This window comes from Chelonoidis abingdonii, chromosome 2 (genome assembly GCF_003597395.2).
Source record: "Chelonoidis abingdonii isolate Lonesome George chromosome 2, CheloAbing_2.0, whole genome shotgun sequence".
NCBI classification, from domain to species: Eukaryota; Metazoa; Chordata; order Testudines; family Testudinidae; genus Chelonoidis; species Chelonoidis abingdonii.
In genome coordinates, this window is record NC_133770.1 from 239,586,918 (window position 1) to 239,606,688 (window position 19,771).

At 43.1% G+C, this 19,771-nt stretch overlaps 1 protein-coding gene across 1 annotated transcript in view; it reads left to right on the forward strand.

Annotated features, from left to right (window-relative positions):
- CSPP1 (centrosome and spindle pole associated protein 1) overlaps nucleotides 1–19,136 on the forward strand; it is a 156,609-nt gene extending 137,473 nt beyond the window's left edge. The window contains exons 28-30 of the mRNA XM_075063062.1: nucleotides 3,666–3,775; nucleotides 4,520–4,670; nucleotides 18,136–19,136. Coding sequence (XP_074919163.1) covers nucleotides 3,666–3,775; nucleotides 4,520–4,670; nucleotides 18,136–18,362 — 488 coding nt within the window. The 3' untranslated portion in view covers nucleotides 18,363–19,136. The remainder of the gene's footprint in view (nucleotides 1–3,665; nucleotides 3,776–4,519; nucleotides 4,671–18,135) is intronic.
- Nucleotides 19,137–19,771: the final 635 nt, after the last annotated feature.

The following is a 19,771-nucleotide window of genomic DNA, read 5'->3' on the forward strand; positions in this document are numbered from 1 at the left end:
GTGGTTAAGCCAACGTGGTCTTTTGCCACATTTTCTATCTTTCCTACCCATCGGAATAGCTTGCTTTTGGGCCCTTAATAGTGTCCCTTTGAAAAACTGCCAACTCTCCTCAGTGGTTTTTCTCCTCAGTCTTGATTCCCATGGGACCTTACCTATCAGCTCTCTGAGCTTACCAAAATCTATCTTCCTGAAATCCATTGTCTCTATTTTGCTGTCCTCCCTTCTGCTCTTCCTAAGAATTGTGAACTCTTTGATTTCATGATCACTTTCATCCAAGCTGCCTTCCACTTTCAAATTCTCAATGCATTCCTTCCTATTTGTTAAAATCAAATCTAGAACAGCTTCCCCCAGTAGCTTTTTCAACCTTCTGAAATAAAAAGTTATCTGCAATGCTTATTGGATAGCCTGTGCCCCGCTGTGTTATTTTCCCAGCATATATCTGGATATGTTCTATTCACACGTCTGCGAGGCATTATGCCCTGAGACATGACTCTGCTGCTGATGCTGCCTTCAGGTCAGTGGTTCTCTGCTCAAGCCTACCATCCATATCCTTGCAGCCTCCTGCTTAGGTACTGTTTGTCAATCACCCGTAGTGCAATACAATAGGGACCATCACTCAAAGAAGAAAAGGAGGTTCCTTACCTGTAACTGGAGGTTCTTTGAAATGCGTGGTCCCTATCTGTATTCCACTAACTGCCCTCCTTCCCCACTGCCTCGGATCTTCTCTGATTCCCAATGGACAAGGAACTGGAGAGGCAGTCGATCTGCCCAACCCTTTATCACCTTGCTCAGAGGCACAAGGTGAGCCAGGGCACATGCACACACCAATGGACACTACTTTCCATTTCTCTAGCTCCAGGCTTATGGTGTGCATGCATAATCCCACTGTGGAATACAGATAAGGACCATGCAGGTTAGTCATCTCCCAGGAGGTTACTAACCTCTTCTTACTTTAAACATCTTTGGCTCTGAAACAGGTTGTGATGAGAAGCAGAGGTGAAATAAATGCTTCTATTCTTGGTGGTTCTCTTAAGCATGTGATTTTATCACAATATACTGTGGAAATATTTCAGAAGCTAAGAACAATGGTATTGTTATGTATAGTCACCAAAAATACTGGTGTTTTTAAGGTTGACTTTTAAATGATATTTTTAGTTAGAGATAAGGTATATGAGGTAATATCTTCATCTATTAGACTAACTTTTGTTGGTGAAAGAAACAAACATCAAGCTTACACAGAGCTCTTGTGGCTTTTATTTAAGACTTGAGTTAGCTGGCTAAGTATTATGAAATCAAAAAGTAATGCAAAACAATCAACTTATTTGTTTCAGTTCTTCTTTCCATGTTGTTTGAAAGTGTGTTACAAAATGCTAAAAAAGGTCGTGAGGACTTCAGTTATACCTGTGACACGGTAGTGTCTCTTTTGACATAGTGTCAGAGGGGTAGCCGTGTTAGTCTGGATCTGTAAAAAGCAACAAAGAGTCCTGTGGCACCTGATGACGTGGGTATTTACCCATGAAGGCTTATGCTCCAACATGTCTGTTAGTCTGTAAGGTGCCACAGGACTCTTTGTTGTCCTTGACAGAGTGTCATCTCCTAGGCCAGGACAAAGATGCCCCTCCTATGACTTCTCCTTTTCTACATTGTTACCAACCAGTTACATATTACATTCCAGATGTTGTTACCATCTTATACCCTATAATACGAACAAAACATTTTCATCCGTACCTTTATGAGGGGTCTGTGTGTTCTTGTACTGTCTTTTCCAGTCAGGAATGTGCTTAGTTGGTTAGGTGATACTTAGATGTTACACTTCTGACAAGGCCTATTTTGGTTCACCTCCTTTGGTTCATACTGTTAGCCATGCGTAGCACTCTAGCAAGGCCTACACCAGATACCAAACTTACGTTGTTGGGTATAAAAGGTGGAAACCAGGAGCCTGAAATAGGCAGTGGAGACAAGTTTCATACAGTGTGTGTGTTTCACAGCAAAGGAGGGATTGGAAAACTGTTGTTAAAGGAAGACAGGATCATCATGAGAGAGACATGAAGGACATAAACACCACTTGAGGGTACATCTATATTAGTCAGAGGATACATATTTATACCTTGATCCTGTTTGAATAGTTTTGGGGGGCTTGTTAATATAAGTGGGACTTAACATATTATGTAATCAGGCTAATAACTCAGATATAGATAATTAAGATTGGAAGGGACCTCAAGAGATCATCTAGTCCAACCCCCTGCTCAAAGCAGGACCAATCCCCAAATGGCCCCCTCAAGGATTGAACTCACAACCCTGGGTTTAGCAGGCCAGTGCTCAAACCACTGAGCTATCCCTCCCCCCAAGAAGCCTGAATACTGAATGTTGTTAAGGAACACAGTCACCCATAGATCTCCCTTATAAACAGAAATACTAAAAGTGCCAACTGGCAGAGGGCATAAGAGGTGTACAGGAGTTAACAGGGATCTGCATAATAGTGAGCTGAACGATGTCAGTGAAGTCTCTACTAACAGCCAGTAACACATTGGTCATCTTAATCATTGCAAGATGTCTGTATGGATGATATTTAAATAGTTATCTGTCTATATTGAAAATTCTGTTCTTCAGGTGTGTGAGTTAGGACGGGTCACCAGAGGGTGATTTAAACAAGTTCTGTTTAGTCAGGGGGTAGTAGATGCTTATCTCTCTGGTTAGTCAAAATGTATTTTGTGGCTTACAGTTTAAGACTTTTTACATTACTGAGCCTGATGCTAATGAAGAGACCGTGAATTCATATAAGAGAAGATCTTCAGGAAAAAACAAAAACAGCAGAGGGCATCGTGTTTGATTAAAGACAATGGATTTTTGGGGTATAACTTGTGGGTTCTGAGGTACACTTGGAATCCTTCACTGAGGAGAGGAACTGTCAGTGTGTTCTGTCTTGCAAAAGGAGGATCACAGCCACCCTGGCTGGAAAACACTGCTAAGACTTTAGGTGAGCTAAACTTCTTCATTAGACAAGACAGCATGTTGTTAATTGAGTCCAGGCCCTAGAAGGCATGTTATGATTTTATTTTATGTGTAGCCATTTATTTCCACTATTTCCACTTGCTATTATTTTAATATCCAGTCTTTGTTAAATAAACGTTTGCTTGATTTCATTGTAAATGTAAGTGTTATGGGTTAAATGGAGCGGTGATCGGAAGCGAAACTGGTAAGCTGGTGTGTATTGTTCCTTTGGAAGCAACTCATTGCTCCAGGAAGATATTTGGAGAGCTCGAGCGTTGGAGTGTGCTTATCACTGACCTGTAGAGAGAGAGGAGGGCCTGCTTAAGCCTGGAAGGGAGTGCTTGTGTTACTCCTGGCCAGCAGAATTGGGAGCTGACCTCTGACAGGTACAACAAGGCTTCCTCATTCTAAGGGCAGCTGGTAGTGAGGAGCCTTGCTAGGTCCTCTGAAAAGCATCACACATACCCATTACATACAAGTTATTGTTATGCAGTATCACTAAGCTTAGTGGTTCCCCATGGAATGTCTTGATGAAAGGTATTTCTTTGTTTAGTGTATCTGTGTCAAGTTGTGTGTGTTATATTAGCACTGCTTGTTTAACAGCTAAATATAATCAGACTTATCGCAGTGGTGATTGATTTTCTTGAGAGATTTGTTCACTTTCCCTTTTCCAGACACTAATGGGGAAACCTTTCCAGCTTTCGAAGAAGTTAATTTATCTTCACAGCCACCACCATCTGCAAGGGAGAGGAGACGAATAAAGAAGAAAGCAATGGAATTTACTGTATGTATGAAATATTTCTCCTCCCACCTCTGCACCTCTCTTTTGCATTTGATGGAGAAATCTCTGGGGTTTCTGAGAAGAGAGACTAATACAAGTAGTGGTATGGAAAAACTGTTGTATAGAGAGATTGAGAAGACTGGGGTAGTTTGCTTTACAAAGCTGACTAATAAGAGGGGACATGATAAAAGTATATAAAATAATGATTGGTACAGTATTGAGAAGATAGATTGGGAGCTTCTGTTCTCTCTTTTATAACACAAGAACAAAGGAACAATCAATGAAATCAAAAAGTGACAACTGAAATCTGATGAAAGGAAATCCTTTTTTTTTAAACATGATATGTAGTTAAACTGGAACTCATTACTACAGGATGTCATTAAGACCAAAAACTTAGCAAGATTCAAAAAGGAATTAGACATTTATATCTACAGTTACAGTAGCTAATGCGTGGAAGAGATATTAAACCTCTTTTTCAGGGCAAATTCCTAACTGTTAGGAATTGGAAGGAGATTTCCTATTGTGAGTTTCTTGTATCTTCCTCTGAAACATTGGTACTGGCAACAGTCAGAGAGAATACAATAGACTAGATGACAATTACTGTGTTTCCTATTTCAATAGACGACATATTATATGGTTGTAGATTATGTGTATATACATAGTATAAATGAGTTGTTGTATACCTAGTGGCCCTTCGGCAGGAGTATCATATTTACTGAAATCATCCCATGTTTTCTAAATCTGCAGGATGATGTCCCTTTTAGCAAGTCACCGCCGCCACAGCCTGACAGCTTCTCTTTGCACTCAAGCTCCAGTCTCAATGTTGATCAGCTGAAAGCCAGGAATGAGGAACGATTGCGAAGACTGAATGAGTTGCAGAAGAAATCTGTTAACCTAGGTATGACTGTGTTGGATGTTAAAGATAAAGGAACAGCTATTAACACACAAACTACTTGTAGACTAAACAAGAGGAAATTGGCTAAAACAGTCAAATTAGATTATTTTGACATAATTTAATACTCTCCATCACTGGCTTGCTGGAAAATCAGTTGATGATAAAGGTTTGAATTGAAGTTTGTGGAAGTTTTGAGAGGTCAGGGATATAATAAGGAAAATGAAAGGATATGAGATACCAACTCAAGACTTGTGTTGTGACTAGGATAATGGTGTACAACCTAATATCTAATGCATCTACGAAAAGAACTAAAACCCTTCAATAAAACCCATAATGCAGCTGGCCAATTGAGCCATGAATATGGAAGCTATATTCTTTTTTACCTCCTGTGGAGATCAATGCATGCTATGAAGCATTATGTTTCATTACTCCACTTTTGGCACATGTAACTACAGATTATGTTGGTGATAAAATTCTCAAATAGCAGTACTGAACTCTGAGCTGCTGTCACAAAGAATTCCACAGGCTGACTTTATGGAAAAGCGTTTCCTTTTTGTTCTGAAAGTGTCTGGTTTTAATTACATGTACTGAGTATGTCCCAAAGTCAGTACTTTGGGACATACTCAGTTGCGCTGAAAATACTTTTTTGGCATAAGTCTCAAATCCCATCTTCGAGTATAAACTAATCAACATCCTGTCTAAGCAGCTTTAAAACCAGTATTTTTTTTATTTGACAGCCATTATTGAGAAGGCATCACAAAATGCTTTACAAACTGTATGTATTTGATTTTGTAGCAAATGGCACTTTTACAACCAGAGTTGTTCCTGTCATCACTGGCTCACTGTAATTTTCATCCAGTAGAGCAACAGTAGTGAAAAACCCATGTATGATTTTTTTTTGTGCTTTTACTCTGCCTTCTATTCATTTCTTTCTTATTTGCAGCTAAACTCTCTTTCCAAACCCTCCTTATGCCATACAATTCCAATATATTTTCACCATATTCAGTCCTCTCCTGTCTATCTACCCAACTTCTTCTGTTGTTCAATCACCCCCCCATGGTTTCACTTAGTATTGTGTGAACAAAGTTGCTATTAATTATATATAACTTGGTTGGTCTTCCTTTTTTTGAGCCAGTCTCCACTTTTTCTTCCTTTGCTACTTTGACTGCCATATCTCTGAATGAGGGTCTTCCTTTTTATTATCCATTTATGTTAACTAGTAGTATTTTACTAGATTAAAAAGTTGGATTTTACAATGGCATTTAGTGTAATCTAAGCACAGCCTGTCCGTCTTTTAGTGATTGTCCACATGGATTCCATTTTTGGTGCCCATGAGATTTATGCATGTGAGATTGGATTCTTTTGGCCAACATTGTCTTTATGACCTCCTCCCCACTCCAGGCCATAAAGGATGGAGATGGTTCAGCCATCCCTTGGCTCCTTCTTTCCCCTTATGGCAGCAAGATGGAACCCTTGCGGTGTCCACCTGCTTTTCTAGCAATAAACGCTGTCCTGTTACTGAATTGTTAGTTATGAGTAAACTGGTGTGTGTTGATGATGTAGATCAGGGATTCTCAAACTGTAATATGCATACCCCGAGGGTACGTGAGACATCTCTGGGGACTATGGGGGAGAAATTGTGTAATGGTGGTTTTTACTAATTAATTATTTTATTGATTGCATTTTCATAAAAAGCTACTCCGATGAAGCTTTAAAACTCTGGGAATTAGTTATATAAAATACAGTAGTTAGTTTACTTCAAGATGTACCAGTGAGAACAGATACCTAGAGACTCTCACATACAGAGCCCTTACCTCCAATCACTGTGTTCAGTTGCCCAGCAACTGTTCAGTCTAACTGAGCTCAAAATTAGGGGGAGATTTTTTGGTTGTTTATGTCACACTACAACTATATCTGTATGTAACAGTGAAATACGGATGGATGGCTAATGACAGGTAGTGTTAAGAATAACACATAAATTATCAGCAATGAGAAGGGCAGGGGTATATGGGCAGCTGGTAGATCTGGAAGGGGAGACACAATAAGAAAAGTTTGTAAACCTGTGGTATAAATAATTAGTTTTGTTTTGCCCATTGGCATTAAAAGAAAGCATATTAACTGATAAAAAGGCTAGGACAGGGGTTGGCAATCTTTCAGAAGTGGTGTGCTAAGTCTTCATTTATTCACTCTAAGGTTTTGCGTGCCAGTAATACATTTTAATGTTTTTAGAAGATCTTTCTCTATAAGTCTATATTATATAACTAAACTATTGTTGTACGTAAAGTAAATAAGGTTTTAAAAATGTTTAAGAAGCTTTGTTTAAAATTAAATTAAAATGCAGAGTCCCCTGGATTGGTGGTCAGGACCTGGACAGTGTGAGTGCCACTGAAAATCAGCTCACATGCCGCCTTTGGCATATGTGCCATAGGTTGCCTACCCCTGTGCTAGGAACCCCTACCAATGCCATCCTCTAATCAAGTAGAGGGGATATTAGCATGCTCATACACCTGAAGGGATTGCCTCACCTCTAATCCTCCCTGTTGGTGCACAATAGGGACTTCTCTCCCACTCCCCCTGCTTTCCCTCCATGGAGATCCCAATGGGAATCTGGGAAGGACTCTAGGGACTGCTCTCTCAGTAGGAAAAGACATGGATGTCATAAAAGACGGGCCTCCTGGAATCTTCCTCTGTGTCCAGTAGTCCATTACGCGTATGTCTATCAGCCTGAGCCTATTGGGGGCCCTGGGATGCAAGCTCATTCACATAACCCTATGGCTACTGCCCCCCACTTCCAGAGCTAGGTCCCCTTTTCACAAGAGCCCAGTATAGACTTTGCTAGCCAGTCAAGTATTGCAGTCTCAGATATTAGAGATGTAGGATTGGAGAATGACACAGATCAAACAGCTGAGGGAGAACTACTAATCCTGGCTGCAGTTTCCTCATCTTTTCTCAATTAAGCAGTAAACCCTTTGATGTCTGCTCCAGTTTACAGTTTTAAGGCACTCCAAGACCTCATTAAATGTATGGCTGAGGCTCTCAACATACTATGGAAGATGGTTCAAGAGAAATCACAATTTGCTGGACATTCTGCACCATTTCTTGCCTGGTAGACCCTTATTTATACACATGATGAGCATGTTAGTGTTACAACCTGCAAAAGATCTATGGTAGATGACATCCAGGTATGCAGACTGAAGGTACCAAGTCTCTTCTAAAGGATTTGAGTATTTCTGCTCTCACCCAGTGCTAGGATCTCTGGTTGTAGATGCTGTCCAGAAGAAGGCCAAACAACAAGGATCTCTCAAGCCAACAACTAGTGAGAAGGACCCTGAAAAGTTGGTCTTATTTGGATGTAAAATCTACTTATCACCCAGCCTTCAAATGAGAGTAGCTAATAATGAAGTACTTCTCACAAAGTACAGTTACTTCCACTGGGACAAGCTGTCTCAATTTACAAGCAGGTTTCCTATGGAATATAAGGAAGAGTTAGAATCTATAATGAACAAAAGGTAGCTGGTGGCTTGCATTTCCCTACATGCAGTTCTAGATGCATCCGATACAGTGGCACACGTGGCCACATCTGTGGTGATGAGAAGATAGTCCTGACTACGAGCATTTGGGATACCCAGAGTGGTTTCAACCACTTGAAGCTCAGCCAAAGATATCAGTAAGAGCAGGCCTCAGACTTCTGGGACACGTGGCCTCATGCACCTGCTTAATGTGGTTTGCCAGAGTTCACCTACCCTCCATTCCAGGGTGGTTGAAATCAGCGTATCTACTCACAAGGCACCAAATGAACATGGTGGTAATAGTCCCTTAAAGCAGCCTCTCCTTGTTAAACTGGTGGAAAGACCCTTGTCATGTGTGCAATAGAATACCCTTTTCTGTGTCTCGACCTACCAAAACTGACAGATGCCTCCAAACAGGTTGGGAGAGCTCATTGACATAATCTTTAAACTCAGAGTGTTTTTTTCTTTCAGGAATCTCACCTATTCATAAATGCCTAGAGTGGAGAGCCATCCATCTGGAGGTATAAAACATTTCTGCTTTTACTTCATGGTCCACAGTCCAGGTGCAAACAGACACCGCAGTTATGCATTTTATCAGTAGACGGAGAGGAGCCAGGTTATCTCTGCTCTGTCAGGAAGCTGTTTGACTTTGGAGATGAATATACCAATTTCAGATCGTACCACTGACCCTGCATCTGCCAGTCATTCAGAACTCGCTAGCCATTTACTTCAGTAGACAGTTCAGATAGCCATGAGGAGTTGATCAAGGATGCAGTGTTGCAGAACATTTTTCTCAAGTGGGGTTATCCATCAGTAGAGCTACTTGCCACAGACCAGAACAAGAAATGTCAAGTGTTCTGCTCCAGAGGGTCTCCTGTCCTGGCTCCCTGCCAGATGTCTTTCTCATCCCCTGGATACCAGGACTGATACATGCCTTTCCCCTGATTCCCATGCTACTGAGGAAACTGAAAGATCTGCAGCATTGGCCAGACAGTATGGAATTCAGGTCTGGTGAACCTCTCAACATAAGCCCCACACACTGTGCCTGCTCTGTCTGACATAGTCTTGCAGACCAATGATCAGATCCTGCACCTGGACCCCAATCTGTGACATCTGGCAGCCTGGATGCCAGCTGGGTGACATCCAACAAATTTTGTTCCAAACTTCTACTCTGAATCAGGAAAGCCTTAAACTAGACTTAAAAAAGCTAAGGAGAAGTTTTTTGTTTAGGCAGCTCAGCATCAGCTATCTCCTTTGACATCACCCATTTCAGCATGTACTTGCCCTTAAGCAATCTGGAGTTTCTGTCAGCTCAGTAAGGGTACATCTAGCAGCAATATATGCCTATTACCCTCCTATACAGGGTCATTCTGTATTTTTCAACCCTATAGTGACAGGTTTCCCTAGGGTACATAATAGGTTTTTCCCTCTGTTTAGGAGCCCCTTTCCTCTGGGGACCTCAATATAATATTAATAAGGTTGATTGGCCCCCTCCTTGTTTTGAGCCATTTGTATCCTGTTCCCTATATCACTTTCCATGAAGATTGCTGTTTTAGTAGCTATTACATGAGCTCAGAGGGTAGAGGATGTCTGCACAGTCACGATGGGTACCCCTTATACAGTGTCTCATAAGGATAGGGTTACTCTCATGTCTCATCCCAAGTTCCTGACTGGAGTTGTTTGAGTTCCAAATTTAACCAATTTATTCATCATCTGGTTTTCTTCCTCAAGTCTCACTCAACCCTGGGGAAAGGAAAACTTCATAGACTTGAGGTAATACGGTGCATTGTCAAACTATCTTAACAAGATTAAATTGTTGAGGAACACACCTGGACTGTTTATTGCCTTTGCTGAAAGGATTAAGGTTGAGGTATTTTTCCTCAGAGAGATTATGAAAATGGATCTTCAACTGTGTAAGAGCAGGATATGAGTTACCGGTATTTATGTTAGAACCACCTGCCCACTTTAGAGCTCATACCACTAGAGCTAAGACAGCTTCTGCCACCTGTTTTGAAGAATGTCTCTATTTCTGAAACCTATAGGGCAGCTGCGTGGAGCTTGGTCCACACCTTTTCAAGATACAACTTTTTGGTAGAGGCTTCCAGCTTGGATGCCCACTTTGGTAGAGATGTCCTGCAGTCATTGTTTAAGTAGGACTCCTACTACCCACTTCCAAGCAAACAGGTAACCACAGTTACAGTAAGGTAAGTTTATCATTCCTTTTGCAGTTAGCACATCAGTTCTTCCCTTGTTGGGGAGATATAGTTGATCACTTCATTTCTCTGGAGATGCAGCCAAGTCTAGGGTGGGTAGTAACAATGTGTTCTTCAAAGTAAAACTTTTTGATACCATGTAACAGTTAGAAATAACAGATACAAGAAGAAAATTTGCTAAAGAAGGGCTATCAATTGATATTTGTTATTAATTAACAAAAGTGAGTAACTGTATAAGCTTTACTGCTGGAGTGTGTTTTCTGGGAATTTAATACAGAGTAATCAGATATTGAAATCCTTTTTCCAAACTTCTGTATTTTTTTCAACTCTATGTCCTTAACTGCTTTCTCTTTCAAAATTTGTTCCAAGACCTTGCATATAATTAAGGTCAAACTAACAGGCCTGTAGTTTCCCAGATCTCTTTTCCCTTTCTTAAAAATAGGAACTATATTAGCAGTTCTCTAGTCAGAGTACCACCCTTCAGTTTACAGATTTATTAAGAATTCTTGCTATTGGACTTGCAATTTCATGTGCCAGTTCCTTTAATATTCTTGAATTGAGATTATCTGGGCCCCCCAGTTTAGCCCCAAGAAGCTGTTTGAGTATGACTTCCACCTTCCACCTCTATATCCTTGTTGCCATTAGCCACCCTGCCACTACCCCTAAACTCTTCATTAACTTCATTAAAAACTAAGGCAAAGTGTTTAGCTGTTGAGCTGTGCCTAGATAATCTTTAATTCCCCCCGCCATCATCCGTGCTTAGTGGTCCCACTTCTTTCCTTGTTTTCTTCTTATTTATATGGCTATAGAACCTTTTACTATTGGTTTTAATTTCCTTTGCAAGGTGCAGCTCTGCTTGGTGTTTGGTAGTTCACGTTATCCCTACACTTTCTGACCTCCAAGAAGTAACTTTCCATGCTGATTCCTCCCATCTTCCATTAATTATAGGCTTTCCGCTTTCTCTTAATCACCTGTTTGATATGCTTGCTCTTCCAGCGTGTGCTTTAACCTTTCCCTACAATTTTTTTCTTCTTGCTTGGAATTCAGGCTTCAGATAGCTTCTGCAACTTTGACTGAAAGTAATTCCAACCGTCCTTCACATTTGGATACTTCAAATCTTCAGTCCGGTCTACTTCCCTGAATAATTCTCTTAATTTTTTTAAGTTAGCTCTTTTGAAATCAAGGATTCTTATTGCAGATCTATTTTTGTTTATCTTTCCATTTAGTTTAAGTTGAATTAGCTCATGATCACTCAAACCAAGATAGCCCTCTACAACCAGTTCTTTTATGAGGCCCTCCATGACAGACATGCAGCCTTAGTCTTAACTAGTTATGCCAAACAATCTGTTCCATCTTGTATTTAGGTGTGACACTCTGAGTAAGTTTCCAAGACCTGTGTAAGCTTGAAAGCTTCTCTCTCACCAACAGAAGTTGGTCCAGTAAAAGCTATTTCCTTACCCACCTTCTTTCCCTCTCCCTTTTGTCATTCATTACTCACTTTACAAGTAAAGCTATTGACTAGTTATTTCTATAGCACCTGAAGAGTGGTAAGAACTTCCTAGAACTTAGATGTAATATCCTCACAAGTGAATTGGGAGGAACAAGGAGTAATGGAAGAATTGAAGTGGGAATAGAGGAGAGAAGACAATTTGAATAAGGAGTTAGTAATCAGTTGAAAGTCCCTTCCTATAACTGCCTCTTCTTCTTTAATGGTTCCTATTGTATTCCACTGAGGGTTATACGTGTGTGCCATGCGTCTGGAGCTGGAACTTTTGCAAGTAATAGCATGTGTTGGTCCATGCATGCATCCTTGATCCACCTTATGGTTACATCCAGGGTGATAAAGGATGAGGTTGACTGACCGTGCCGTTGGTTCCTTCTCATCACAGCATCGTCCAAGTCAGGGAGACTTCTGAGGAAAGGTCTCCCTGCCCTTGTATTATGTTGTCTCCTCGGAGGGTGCGTTTCCCCACGCTAGACTTGCCTGCTTTGAGCTGTGTTCCCACCCACTCCCCCGGGGCTCCTGTTATTCCAACATTCCAACAGCATTGCATTTGAACTGACCTCTGATTTCTCAGGGTCGGAGGACTCGGACGGCATTCAGGATCCGCCCTTCCTGTACTGCTGGTGTGACTACTCCAAGGCCCTGTCAGCTCAATGGCAATATCTTCTCTTTACACAACACTGGGGTTATTGGTACCCTGCTCGTGGTCATTGGGCCCTCATGAGCATCCGTCAGAACTGCTGGGATGGCTGTACTGGGGATTGTGGCCGCAGTATCCACCACTGGAACCTTCCCACTCTGCTCGTGAGGAGTCTACTGTCTCCCCACTTCAGCCATCATTGAGCAGGCGTTCCAAACTGCTGTTAGAAGATGTGCTGCTTTAGTCTGATCTGACAGTACCACCAGAAGCTGAGTGCTTCCCTTTGTCTTCCCTGGATACCACAGTGTCCTTGGCTCCCTTCTTGCCCCTGGATGACTACCAACAATTCCAGTATCTGCTTCATAGGGTGGCTAGTGCCCTCAACGTCTCACTGGGAGAAGTGCAAGATAAGCAACATCAACTAGTTGATATCTTGCATACCTCGGTACTGGCCCAAGTGACCCTACCAATCAACGAGACCATCCTTCAACTGGCCCGAACTGTCCGTCACACTCCAGCCACTTGCACATCCATCTCCAAAGGGGCAGAGAAGAGGTACTACATGCCTCCAAAGGTGCGTGAGTTTCTTTTTCGCCCACCACCCAACTCCCTCATCATTCAGGCAGGGACAGAATGGGCCCGTCAGCAGCACCCGCATACACCCCAGCAGATAAAGAGGGCTGCAGTGTTTCCTCTGCCAGTCTCCAGTTTCATATTTCATATTTCAAATTACTTGGCTCTGTTCGTGAAATATGACTTCCTTACCTACAGCAAGCTAATGGATTTCACAGAGAAACTGCCCCAACAGAATCAAGTCTGATTCCAAACTACTCTAGAGGAAGGGAAGCTGGTTGTGAGGACAATGCTGCAGGCAACAGTGGATGCAGCAGACACTTCTTCGCGCACGATGGCTACGAGGATTGACTACTGAAGAGAGTCCTGGATACATTCGTCTGGTTTCCTGAGGGAGTTCCAGATCACCACTGAGGGCCTTCCTTTTGATGAGTCTCATCTCTTCAATCAAGAAGGCTGTTGACTCCCTTCACTCCCTCAGAGAGTCTAGAGCCACTCTCCAATTGCTGAGGATTGACACACTGATGCCCAAGTGCAAGTTCTACTGCCCACCACCAAGTCAGCGATTCGGAACTCCCCGGTTCTTCCAACAGCAGTCCTGTGAGCCTCCTTGTGAATGGTAGAGGATCCAGTGACCCCGTCCCTCGGGTTCATCGTCGTCACAACCTTCTGCATCTTATGACCAGTCTTCACAGATTGTTGTTTCTGAGTACACTTTGAGAGCCGCTGACCATCATGCTTTATACCATGCACCTGAACCACTCCCTTTGGAGGGTGCCTAGTGCTCTTCTTACCACCTTGGAGTGCGACAACGACAGACAGGTGGGTCCTGGATGTTGTTCGACACGGCTATATGATCGAGTTCAAAACACTACCTCACCCACGTCTCCGCCCTGACCCCACTTCGGGGATCATTCTCAAGACCATATTCTTGCCCTAGAAGTGGACTCATTGGTGCAAAGGGGTTTGTTCCCTCAACCCCTGTTCCCTCAACCTGTCAGGGAGCGGGTTCTATTACACCCACTTCCTAGTCCCCAAGGAGAAGGGTGGTTGGCGACAGATCCTCGACCTCTGCTGTCTCAACTGCTTTATATGAAAGCCAAAGTTTTTTGTATGGTCACCCTGGCAGCCGTCATTCCTTCCTTAGAAAGAGGCATGTGGTTTACAGGTCTCGATATGCAGGATGCTTACTTTCATGTGGATAGCCATCCTACCCACAGCTACTTCCTGAGATTCATGGCAGGTCATCGTCACTTCCAGTACAGACTCACCACTGCTCCGTGAGTCTTCCCTAAAGTCGTCTTGGTAGTGGCAGCCCACCTCTGATGTCAAGGTGTTCTTATATTCTCTTATCTCGATGACTGGCTGCTGGTGGCCCAATCAAGAAAGGAAGCTCAAGCCTCGACCTCTATGCTGTTCATGCTCCTCTCCTCACTGGGGGTCAGCATAAATGTCGAAAAATTTACTTTGGATCCCACTGAATCCCTAGAATTCATTGGGGACATGCATCAACATGATCTCAGCTCATGCCTACCTCCAGAGGACAGGTTCCAGACCCTGCAGGAGCTAATTTACAGGGTGCTATCCTTTTCTTCTGTCCCAGTCAGAACCTGCCTTTCCCTTCTTGACCATATGGCGGCTTGCATTTACATGGCTGCCTTCGCTTTTGCAGCGTACAACTGTGGCTCCAGAGGGTCGGCTTTCCCATGCAACACTCTATAGACTTTCTACTCACTGTTCCCCATGAGATTCTTTCCTCTCTTCTCTCCACTGGTGGATGGATCTGAGTTAGGTTTGTATTGGGATACCATTCCTTCTGTCTTCCCCTTCCACAACAATTATCACAGATGCATCATCTGCTACGGATGCCTTGTTCGGAGTGGCTTACATGAATGAGCATATGCCTCAGGAGACATGGACTATTCGAGAGTCCCGGATGCACATCAGCATCCTAGAACTTCATGGTTTTCCAGAGAGAGAGAGAGAGTGATTCTCCCATCCATTCCCGTCACATCCTCAACATGTCAGACAACACCACCATCTGCTACATCAGCAAGCAAGGGGGCTTGGGACTGGTGCATTTCCCACAAGATCCTGTTGTCGGCAGCATACCTTCCCAGCACTCAAAACATGACTGCAGACACTCTCAGCAGGAAATTTGTGATCGACCATGAGTGGGAGCTTCATGGTGCTGTGGTCACCAGCATTTTCAACTGCTGGGTGACTCCTACCAGGGACCTCTTCACCTCTCAAACCAAGAGCAAATGCACCCAGTACTGCTTCAGGGGAGGGCTTGGTGCCCTTTTACCTAGTCCTCCCCTGGTTTGATCAGTTCAGTTATGCCTTTCCCCCTCTGTTGCTTTTGCTGTGAGTCCTGCACGAGGTCAGGTGGGAGAGTGAGACGTTCTTTTCCAATAGCGCCATTCTGGCCTCCCCAGTTCTGGTTTCCCCTTCTCTGAATGTCAGCGCATGCCCCACTTTCACTGCCACCTCTCCCAAATGATGGAACTATGGAACAGAGAACAGCCACACCGAACAAGGCATCTGTAGCAGTCTTGCACCAAGGCGTAATGGGAAGAGAAGGTATGTACTGAGCTCCATGTGACTGCCTTACATATGTCTGTAAGAGCACATTGTGAAGCACAGCTGTAGTTATTGTTTGTGTTCTGATGGACCAGGCTCATATCCCACAGGACAGAGACAGCCCTGATAATTGGTAGCAGAGCATAATGCACCCTGACACCAACTTCAAAAGCCTCTGAATTGAAATCACTTGCCCCATACTGTGTTCAGCTATAGCGACAGTTTGGGGGACTTCCTGAAGGGTTTCATCCACTGCAGGTAGAAGGCCAGGGCCCTGCGGATGTCAGGGGAGTAAAGGTGTCTTTCCTCCACCGAGGTGTGAGGCTTTGGAAAGAAAGAGGCTAAGTGTATAGGCTGATTGAGATGAAAACTAGAGATAACCTTAGGAAGACACTTGGGATGCAAGCGTAGCGAAACTTTGTCTTTATGAAATGCAGTAAATGGGTGAGGTGTCCGTCATCATGGCCCCCAGTTTGCTAACCCATCTCACAAATGTGATACCAACCAGGAAGGCGACCTTCATGGAGAGGAGAGAAAGAGAGCACAGGGCCACAGGTTCAAAGGGTGACTTCATCAGCGTCTTCAGGACAAGGCTGAGGTCTGCTTGGGGAGCAATGGACCGAATAGGAGGGAAGCTTCAAAGGAGGCCCTTCCAAAACCTGGAAGTCAATGGGTGAATAAAGAAAAAATGCCCCTCCAGCAGAGGGTGAAAGGCACTGAGAGCAGCCGTGTGGACCTTGACAGAGTTGAGCGCAAGGCTAGACATCTTTAGGGAGAGGAGGTAGTCTAGAAGAGAAATGTCCACATCCTCAGGGACAAGACCCTTCTGCGGGACCCAAGAGATGAAATGCTTCCATTTAGTCTCATAGGATCGCCTTGTGGACTCCTTTCTGCTACTCGAGAGGATGTTCTGCACTGCTAACAGACATTCCCACTCTAATGAAGATGTCCATCCAAAACCCAAGCCTGGAGGTGAAGAGTCTGGGCATCAGGGATGCTGAATCCTTCCACTTTATTGTGTGAGCAGCTCTGGGAGAGGTGGCACTGAAAGTGGGGAGCATGCTGACGTGCAGAGAAGAAGGGGAAAGCAAAACTGGTGAGGCCAGAGTGGGGCTATCAGAAATGACCGTTGCTCTCTCCCACTTGACCTCATGCAGGACTCATAGCAGAAGTGACAGAAGGGGAAAGGCATAATTGAACTGATCCAACCAGGGGAAGATTAGGGTATCACCCTGGAAAAGGGCACCAAGCCCTCCCCTAAAGCAGTACTGGGTGCATTTGCTGTTGGTTTGGGAGGTGAAAAGGTCCCTGATAGGAGACCCCCAGCCGACAACAGGATTTTGTGGACAATGCACCAGTCCCAATGGTGAATTGCTTCTGTGCAGAGTGCAGGAGACCTCATGCCCCTTTGCTTGTTGATGTAGCAGATGGTGGCGATTTTAACATTTGAATTATTTTTAGCCAATGTCCTTTGGAATGCTGGATTTTCCATAAATTAACTTAGCAGTTATAATAAACTGTTAAGACTGACCATATAGAAAGCGTCTCTGTAGCTTGTTTCAGAACATTCTGGATTTTCAGTTTGGGATATTTCAGTTTATTAAAATACTGCTTCCTCACATTAATACCACCTGTTGTAATTCCTTATACTTACATGAAGTATGTTTTATTTTTCATGTACCAATAGCAATGAGCTCCTTGTACCAGATTGTAAGAGCAAATCTTTGTGGGAGAGAGGAGCATGTGATTTAATCTAATAAAATGTTGTGAGACCAGTTTAAAATATATAAAACATTGGGGTAGCCAGTTAGGGAGGTGATGTATAGACATATCTTCTGCCTGCAGGGAAGTTAAACCCACTCTGCATCAGGCCTGAAGTATTTTAGTCACCCTCATGCTGAAAAGAGATATATGTATATAGGCAAAAGAAGATAGTGTTTGGCAACGTTTTTTTTTTTTACAACCTTGGAATGCTCCTTTTTTGTATCAGACTCATTGACTGACTTTTCAATGGGGTGTTTGACCCCAGTCCACAAAAGCAGGCTCACTATCAGAAAGCAAGAACAGTCCTCCACGTCAACCATCAGGTATGGAGGAGGGCTTGTGTATTTGCAACCCAGTTCTGTCCAGTGACAGTGAGCATTTTATGAGGCAGCAACTGCTCAAAAAATCCATGGGACTTTGGAGAGCATCATGATCAAAAACAAGACTTTCAGTATCTTCATATCTACTGAACCTTTAATTTAATACAGATATGGCCTGTTCCTATATAGGCTTGCTGCATTTGAGGCATGTCATTGATAAGTATTTGGGTGATAACAGCTCTCTCATCCTTTATATCATTAAATATGTAGAAGGAATAAAAATTAAATGTAACAGGAAGGTTGCATTGTGTTGATGAGATTATTTGAGAGGAAACTATAAGCCTCTTTCTCCTCCTCCACAGGTGATGATATTTCCCTGGGAGATGCTGATGACATTTTGAAGCAGTTTCCATATAAAGGTGGCAGAAGGCCCACCTCTGTTGACACAGTAGCAACAGACCCTTGGCTGCGACCTGGAACATCAGAGACCGTGAAAAGATTTATGGCCGGGCAGTCAGACCAGGCTAAACTTTCTTCTGAAAATACATTACCCTTTGGTTGGCAGGGACTGTCAACTGCACATGGTTAAATAAATCTATATTGAAACCAGCTGTGCCTTTAATCATAGAGGAATGTTAATCACTACTGCACTTTTAACACATTCATTTTATGTTCTCTTGTAAGAATAGTCTTATGTAAATATTGTGAGCTGTATGTATAGGGTGTTTTTTTTTTAATGTTAAAGAAGCAGAAGCTGTAATGTAAATGATTTCTTTAAAAGGGAAAACAGACTATGTACAGGATGTTTATTATACCAAGATAGGGAAGTGGAAGTTTTTTGCACTCTTTCTATAAGTTACACTGGTCAGTATGGTACTGATATTTCCAGTCTTAGATTTGAAGCTTGTGTGAATGTAGTATTAGATAAAAGAGAAGTTTTAACATGAAAACCTAGAATCTAGAATGATTCTGCCAACATCATAGCATAAATGACAAAGCTTGTATTCCTTTTACTCAAGTACTTCACGTGATTTTTACCTCAATGCAGCAGTAGCTATTTAAAAACAGTGATAAGAGGTTGTTGTTATAGCCTGTATTTGTCCACTGTTCAAGAGTTACTGCATCACTATTATGGCATCTACATGGACAAAAGATTTATGTAAACAATTGGCCATTGCTGTTCCACTTACTAACATTTTGCTTTCTTTTCCCAATCTATTGTGTGCTAAAATTCTAATTATACATTTCTGCTTCTTACTGTTTGTGTTGATAATGCAGATATTGTTGAGTGAGAATTGTTAATATTTAATTTATAGTCATGATTTAAAACAATTGATGAAAATAAATTATATTTTATTACCAACATTTAAAGCTTTCTCCACCTTTTTTGGAAATGAGGGTGAGAATCTTAAAGAAAGGCTTATCTTCTATAGGTACACTAGCTTCTGCCTATGGCATACAGGGGGTCCAAGGACTAGAAAAAAGGTTACTAACCTTTTTGTAACTGTTCTTCAAGATGTGTTGCTCATGTCCATTCCACATTAAGTGTGCATGCATTCAATACACATTCACCGCAGATTTTTCCCTGAGCAGTATCCGTCGGGCTGGCTCTTGCACCCTCTGGTGACATGCACTCATGCACCGAGGCAGGGCGGGTGCAAGGATGTTTCGTGCCCTAGGCAAAACTTCCACCTTGTGCCCACCCCAAGCCCTGAGGTTCCCCGCCCCCCGTGGCAGCTCCCCCCTCCACCCCAAGGCACCCCCGACGGCAAGCTCCCCCCCCCGTAACTCGCGCTCCTGAGTGCCCCCCTCAACTGGGCAGTAGCACCCCCCCCCCCGGCCCCAGGGAGTGGTGCGGCAGCTCCCACCCTAGCTTACCTCTACTTCCCGCCTGCCCTCCGCCAGCACGCCATTGACCCACTTTCCTGCCTCCCAGCTTTGCGACACCACTCAACTGTTTGGCCCGCAAGCCTGGTGAGGGAGAAGAAGCACGAGTGT